Source organism: Otolemur garnettii, unplaced genomic scaffold (assembly GCF_000181295.1).
Source record: "Otolemur garnettii isolate 467f Iridium unplaced genomic scaffold, OtoGar3 scaffold00012, whole genome shotgun sequence".
Classification (NCBI taxonomy): domain Eukaryota; kingdom Metazoa; phylum Chordata; class Mammalia; order Primates; family Galagidae; genus Otolemur; species Otolemur garnettii.
The window spans coordinates 15,114,253-15,122,615 of NW_003852407.1; the positions used below are offsets into that span (position 1 = coordinate 15,114,253).

General features: G+C 34.2%; 1 protein-coding gene across 1 annotated transcript in view; it reads right to left on the reverse strand.

Annotated features, from left to right (window-relative positions):
• The window catches only part of KIAA1328 (KIAA1328 ortholog), a 292,039-nt gene that overhangs the window by 278,031 nt on the left and 5,645 nt on the right, over positions 1-8,363 (reverse strand). Inside the window, exons 2-3 of the mRNA XM_023510175.1 lie at positions 6,086-6,121; positions 5,093-5,229 (exon numbers count right to left, since the gene is read on the reverse strand). Of these exons, the coding sequence (XP_023365943.1) occupies positions 5,093-5,229; positions 6,086-6,121 (173 nt within the window). The remainder of the gene's footprint in view (positions 1-5,092; positions 5,230-6,085; positions 6,122-8,363) is intronic.

An 8,363-nucleotide genomic window follows, 5' to 3' on the forward strand; every position in this document is an offset into this window, starting at 1 on the left:
AAAAAAAAAAAAAAAAAAAAGCTTAAAATTAAGCTTGGAAAGAATTAAATTACTTCCAAACAACTTAATACTATCCCAGAATAAACCTCAAAATTATTCTAGAAATACAAAAATATCCAGGACCTAAACAAATAAAATTCATATGATCTGGTGATATCAAATAAAATGAAAATAAGCAGGCACAGAAGCAGAAAAACACACCTTATAATTAGGAGAAAAATTACTCATTCAAAGCCTACCCATAAATGACTTGGATAATAGAATTAGTAGTTAAAAACATTAAAAGTTATGATAGCTATATTCCACATGTTCAAGAACCTAAAAGATAGAGTATATTAAGTAGAAACACAGAAGACCCAAACTGAACTTCTAGAGATAAAAACTACATCATTCCATATGAAAATATACTGGATGAGATTAGCAGCAAATGAGACACTGCAAAAAAGAATACTGAATTTAAAGACAGAGCAATAGGGCAGCGCCCGTGGCTCAAAGGAGTAGGGCGCTGACCCCATATGCCAAAGGTGGTGGGTTCAAGCCCAGCCCCGGCCAAAAAAAAAAAAAAAGGAAAAAAGAAAAAGACAGAGCAACAGCAATATAAGCTATCCAAAGATAAACAAAGAATGAAAAAAAAAAAAATGAATAGAAGCCCAGAGAGCGTGAAGTAACTCCAAGTAGCCAGATACTTATGTAACTGAGGTCACTGGAAGAAAGAGAGAGGGAAACACAAAAATATCTGAAGAAGGCTTGGTACCCATAGCTCAGTGGTTAGGGTGCCAGTCATATACACCAGGGCTGGTGGGTTTGAACCCAGTCCAGGCCTGCTAAATAACAATGACAATACAACAAATAGCTGGGAGTTGTGGTGGGCGCCTATAGTCCCAGCTACTTGGGAGGCTGAGGCAAGAGAATAGCTTATGCCCAAGAGCTTGAAGGGTGCTGTGAGCCATGATGCTATGGCATTCCACCAAGGGCGACATAGTAAGACTGTCTCAAAAAACAAACAAACAAAAAACTGAAGAAATAATAGCCGAAAAATTTCCCAATTTGACAGATTACAAATCCACAGATCTAGAAAGCTCAACAAACTCCAAGTAAAACATTTTAAAAATTACTCCAAGGCATACTACAATCAAATCGTTCAAAACCAGTGATAAAGGGAAAATCCTAAAAGCATACGGACTTTATACACACACATACACACAAGGAATAAAAATAAGGATCAGAAAAATAAGATCAGAACAGACTTCTCCAGCAAGCCAGCCAATAGTGCAGCAACATCCTTATAGTACTGTTAGAAAAAAACTATCAACTCAGAATTCTATAACCAATGAAAATAGCTTTCAAAAATGAAAGAGAAATAAAGACTTTCCAGGTGTACAAAAGCTGAAAAAATTCATTCTCAGCATCCCTGTGCTACAATAATGTCAAAGGAAGTCCTTTAGGGCAGATGGAAAATACCAAATGAAAAACTAGATATATACAAAAGAATTAAAATACCAGAAATGGGCTTCGCACCTGTGGCTCAAGTGGCTAAGGCACCAGCCACATATACCTAAGGTGGAGGGTTTGAATTCAGCCTGAGCCCACCAAACAACAATGACGGCTGCAACCAAAAAATAGCCAGGCATTGTGGCGGGCGCCTATGGTCCCAGCTACTTGGGAGGCGGAGGCAGGAGACTCACTTGAGCCCAGGAGTTGGAGGTTGCTGTGAGCTGTGATGTCATGGCACTCTACCCAGGGAGACAGCTTGAGGCTCTGTCTCAAAAAAAAAAAAAACCAGAAATGGTAACTACATGGGTAGATTTAAAGGAGTTTTGTTACATTTTTAAAACTTCTTTAAAAGGCAGTTAAAATAAAAGGCATTCCAAACTGGAATGAAGGCATTCAAAAGGAACATCTATTTACAGATGACATAATCTTATATATAGAAAACTGTAAGGAATTTACAAGAAAAGCTATTAGATTAAAAATAAGTGAGTTTAGCAAACTCGCAGGATACAAGATCAATTCACAAAAATTAACTTTATTTCTATAAATGAGCAGTGAACAATCCAAAAATGAAATTAAGAAAATAATTCCATTTATAATAACATCAGAAAGTATAAATCCTTGCTGATTCTACAATTCCTGTGGAAGTACAAAGGACCTAGAACAACCAAAACCATCTTTAAACGGAGGAACAAACTTGGAGGACTTATACTTTACAATTCCAAAAATAAAAATAAAGCAACGGACTAGAGAGTTCAGAAACAAACCCTGACATTTGTAGGCACTGACAAGGGTACCAGAACAATCACAGGAAAAGGATATTCCTTTCAATAAACCGTGCTGGGACAACTGGATATCTACATGCAAAAGAATGAAATTGGGTCAATACCTCATACCACATAATAAATTTAACTCAAAATGGAACAAAGACTAAATGTACCAACTAAACCTATAAAAACTCTTAGAAGAAAATATAGGCATAAATCTTTGTAACCCTAGATTAGGCAATGATTTCTTAGATGACATTAAAGCATAGGAAATAATAGGTAAACTGAAATGTATCAAAATTATAAACTTTTATGCTTCAAAGAACATCAGTCAGTAAGAAGGCAGAAAATATTAGCAAAACATCTATCTGATAGTAGATCTGCAGATGGATTCTTTTAAAAAGAGCTCTTATAATTCAATGATACAAAGATAGATAACTCAATTATAAAGGATCTGACTAGCTATCTGTCTAAAGATATTCAAATGACCAAGAAGTACATAAAAAGATGTTCATCATCATTAGTCATTAAGGAAATGCAAATCAAAACCACGATGAAATCCACTAAAATCCACATCTACTATTATCTAAAAAACTGACATGTTGGCAAGAATGCAGAGAAACTGGAATCCTCATATGTTGCTAGTGGGAATGTAAAATGGTGAAGTCACTTTGGAAAATAGCTTGACATTTTTTTCAAAGGTTAAATATGCAATGCCACATGACCAGCAATTCTACTTTTAGGTATATATTTAAGAGAATTGAAAACATATGCCCGCATAAAAATTTGTATATGAATGTTCATAGCAGCATTATTCATAACAGCTAAAAAGTAAAACAATCCAAATGTCAATTAACTGTTAAAAAAAGATAAACAAAATACATATTTAGCAAAAGAAAGGAATGAAGTAATGACACATGATAAAACACTGATGAACCTTGAAATCATTGCTAAATAAAAGAAGCCAGCCACAAAAGGCCACATACTATGTGACTCCATTTACATGAAATGTCAGTAACAAGCAAATCTATAGAGACTGAAAGTAGAATAATGGTTGCTAAGGGGCTAAGATGACTGGGGAATAGGAAATGCCTGCTAATTGGTATGGCATTTCTTTCCGGAGTGATAAAAATGTTCTAGAATTAAGATTATGGGAATGGATCCACAACTCTGTACATATTACCCCCCCCAAAAAAACCCAAACAAAAAATAATAAAATTTAAAAGAGTGAGTTTTATAATATGTGAATTATATCTCGATTTAAGAAAAACAAAGACAGTTGACTATTTAAAGCAAGTCATAACAAATATTTAGGGGTTTGGGCATAGAAGGAAAATGTATGACAATGACAAAAACACGAAGGGAGAAACAAAGTATACTTTTAAAAAGTCCTTAAACTATAGGTAAAGTGGGGAAATACCAGTTGAAAATAGGCTATAATAAGTTAAAGACATACACTATAACCCCTAAAGAACCCACTAAAATAACCCAATCAAGAGTTATAGCCAATAGCACAAAAATAGGAACTTAATCTAAAAGAAGGCTATTTGTTCAATATAAAACAAACAAACCAGTATAATGTCTCCAAGAACATAGATCAATGGGCAGCGCCTGTGGCTCAAAGGACTAGGGCGTTGGACCCATGTGCCAGAGGTGGCGGGTTTATACCCAGCCCAGGCCAAAAACTGCAAAAAAAAAAAGAACATAGATCAAGAACTGAAAAATGTTTTCTACAAAAGGTCTGACAGTAAATGTTTTTGGCTTGTAGGCAAACAGACTCTGTAACAACTCTGCTATTATAACATGAAAGCAGCCATAGACAACATGTAAATTAATGAGCATAGTTGTGTTCCCAAAAAATTTTATTTACAAAATAGGCAGCAAGAGGATTTGGCTGGCAAGTCATAGATTCCAAACCCTGATTTGAACTCTGGTTGGGGAGAGAAATACAACAAAAAGTAAAGCCAAATTAAACTGGCTGGATAGGACATGTACAAAAAAGAACATGTAGACACTATTACAGAGGTAAAGACAAGGGACAAACCTCAATGACTGGGCTGTAAGAAGTAAGAATCTTTATGAAATTAGTTTCCAAGGGAAGGATATAATAATTATAATGCAGGCTAATTTTCCTTTCTTTTCTTTTTTTTTAATTAAATCATAGCTGTGTACATTAATGCAATCATGGGGTACAATGTGCTGGTTTTACATACAATCTGAAATGCTTTCATCAAACTGGTTAACATAGCCTTCACGGCATTTTCTTAGTTATTGTGTTAAGACATGCATCCTTCTATGGGAAAAAGTTTATTCATAAAATGATACATTCGCAGCCAGGTGAAGTAGCTCAAGCCTATAATCCTAGCACTTTGGGAGGCTGAGGACAGAGGATCACTTAAGCTCAAGAGTTTGTGGCTATAGTGAGCTATGATTGTGCCACTGCACTACAACCTGGACTACAAAGTAGGACATTGTTTCAAAAATAATAATAATAATAAATTCACAAGAACAAGTAAACAAGGATGTCTAGTTTAAAAAAAAATTCTCTTCAATTTGATTAACTAATACAATACAGATCAGTATGTAGGTCTTTCGAGGCATACCAAGATTATACATATTCTTAGCTAAAGTTTAAAGCAAGTAGAAATTTTAGAGCAAAATCCTTGAGTTATCTAGGTACTTTATCAAGCGCAGCATCATCAAGGATCTTAGAATCTTGCAAATCTTTTAAGATGCTTATAGATTACCTAATGTGTTTTTCAAATACTTTTTTACTCTTATTAGTTAGCACTTGTTAAGATTGGAGAATATGAAAAAAATAAGAAATTACTGACCTGTTCACCCACATAATCACCTGCACCTTTTAAAGACTCCATGGAGATTGAAGTATCAGTCACCTTGGAAGTCCTAACATCAGCTTTTTGACTTGTCACCTTGCATCTTGATCTGCTATTTCTTTCTGTAGAAATTCCTAAGGGTTTCAATTAAACAAGATTTCAAAATTATATCTTATTCTCATAAGCCCTCCCCCCTCCAATCAACTTTTGCCTTGGTATCCTCTACTTTAGTGACCTAATGGGAAAAACTCTTACTTCATTTTAAAGCTTTTAACAAATGAATCATGAAAAGTTTGTATTTTTAAAAAATACATTCAAGATTGAACTCAAAAATTGTTAATTTCCCCCCCTCCCCCAAAATGAGGTCTCCCTATGCTTCCCAGGCAGAACTCAACTCCTGGGTTCAACCAATGTCCCTGCCTAAGCCTCCCAGGTGGCTGGGACTCTAATCATGCACTTCTGTGCCCTACTTTACTGAATTATCTTTAAAAGGTGTTTTGAATGTTTATTAAGTCACACTTAACCAATAAATTATAATATGTCATAGATACCTTAACTTAGGGTAAATCAAAGATCTTTTTCACACAGTTAGGGTGCCTTTAATGATTTGTTTTTACAATTCATTTAGTTATAATCAGTAAACTTTTTAAAAGTCACTTACATACACACCACATCAAGAAGTTTTCACACTTTCTTTGAAACATTAAGTTTAGGCTATCATTCGTAAAATTAAAAAAAAAAAGTCTCCTGCCTCTTAATACATAAAATATTCTACAACTTCATTAAAAGCTGACTTGCCCAGTCAGTCCCTAAGATGAGCCAAATTTCAAACTTTAATAGGGTTATGCCAAATATTCAAAAAATGAACTTTAGGTTCTGATGCACTGTTCTGCATCCAAGTATACCTGCAAAGTTGTCCTCATGTTCTATTTTCTCTCAACACTTAAAGAGCAAAGGAAGCCTCCCAAATTTGAACACAGAAAATCATACCTGGAACATATACTACTGATTGTTCTTCATCAGAAACTATGTAGGAGAATATGAAGGAAAATCCAATACAAAATTATTCAACATCCAAATGCTTTCTCTTTTCTGCATATGTTACAATTTATCATGTCTTTTGACCAGGGAATTTACAACTTTTAGAAACAAAACTAGAAAGCAAAGTAATTGAATTAAATGTAGCAAAATTAAAATTAACATTTTTTAAAAGTTCATCTTTGTATATTCATAACGTATGTTTTGTTCCATGAAAATTTATCCACTCTTATTTCCAAATGGATTAACCTACGATATATATTCTCTCGTTAACTTCCTTTCCACTTCCTTTCATTTTGTAAATAAGGAATTAAGTGCTCCAGTTTGGTCATTATTGGGGAACTGACAAGTTATTTTAGGCAGAAAGAATTGAGTAATCTTAAGATGGGCTTTAGCTTTGAAGAACAAATACTATTTGAGGGCAAGTCAATCATGCAAACACAAAGGTGATATTTATTCTTCTGCAGTGCATATGTGAATGTCTCAAGAAGCCCTAGTATTTAAAAAAATGGAAGAAATTTAAGTCAAAGAATGATTTTGAATTTCAAAGGATAAATTTAGAAAGGCTAAGATCATAAAACTACTACAATAGTGTAAGAAAGCTTTCTGGAAACCAAATTTTACTCAGAACTCTACCTGAACTTAAGATATATCCATAATTTGATAACCCACTACACTTCCAGGAAAGAAGCATCTGAAACATTTTTTCCCAAATGATCTACAAAATTTCAAAGTCTTCTGTTCTTCTTTCATAAAATGTTTTCTTTTCAAAGATTTCTGGACAAAGCAATTATTACCTATATCCTTCCTGGAAAAGGATGGACTAGATTTAATAACACGTTCAAAAGGTCAATATATTTCAGCTCAGTATTCAATGCTAATAATGGTATCTTTTGGGGGATAGTGACTGGAAACACCTAGTCTCCAACAGGAATTTAAGAATACCAAGATGGTGCTTACTCTCTGAATTGCCAGTTAGTTTCTAACAGCTCCCTGCAGCAGCACACAGCTGCAACAGCAATTTTGGCTAATAACTAGTGCCCATAAGTTTTCAATTCCCTTAAACATCAGGTATTGAGTTTAGAAAGTTTTGGAGGTACATAAGGCAAATTAGAATCCACTATTCCCCAGAAATGGATAACTGACATGAGAGCAAAGAAAGAATTTCTAAGTTTATCAAATTGTACAGGCTTTTCAACATCAAAAACTAATACTTTTAAAATATCCATTGGGATTAGCACAAGGTCTAGCACACACAGTAGGTGCTAAATAATTGTTTATTTGTACTTGAAACATACACGTGAGGAAAAAGTATGGGGGACAGGAATCCAAGACAATGATGCAAGATATGCCTCATATGGTGGCATCTTCAAATACAAGATACAGTAACGACGAATTTTCATTATATTCTCCAAGGATGTCCTAAGACTAACATAACTGAGTCCTATAAAATATACTATACTTCCCTTGATAGCTCACGAAGGAGCCTACTCACAGCTGGAAGAGATCAGCCCCTAGAGACCTACTTAGCTTCACTTTGACTTGGATGCTCAAAGTAGCTTTCACTTTCTTCTCTCTATTCAAACCTGACACCACTTCTTCCATCCTTACTCTCAACTAATAACTTTGCTTATTTAAAAAATAAGCTTTTCTTATTTAACTTATTTAACTTATTTAACTTTTTTATTTTCTTTTATTTATTAACTTTCTTATTTAACTTATTTAACTTTTCTTATTTAAAAAAAAGAAGAAGAAGAAAAGAAAAACTACCAGGACCTTCCCCAAGCTTCTATCATCTTATCTGTCCAGTTTTCCCATATCTATGCCCATATATTCTGCTTTCCTTCTCTGTGCTATGTATAAACTATTCACATGCCTATCACACACACACAAAAATACATTCTTGCCTATCACAAAAAATATACCATTCTCTCTTTTCATTTAAGAATATCAATGCTGGCATTTTCCTCCTCTTTATCCTATTAAATTTTTTCCATTAGCACCCAAACATGTGATAATTTATTTTCTTTCAGAAAGGAAAAAAAAATCTCTTTGCTCTATATCCTCCTCCAACTACTGTGCCATTCTTGCTCTCATTTACAATAAAACTTCACAGAAGATCTAACACTTACTGTCTCCAATGCCTCTCATCCCAATCAATCTTGAACCTACCCTAATCTAAGCTTTTGACTCCATTATTCCAGTACAACTACTTTTTTTGGGGGGGGGG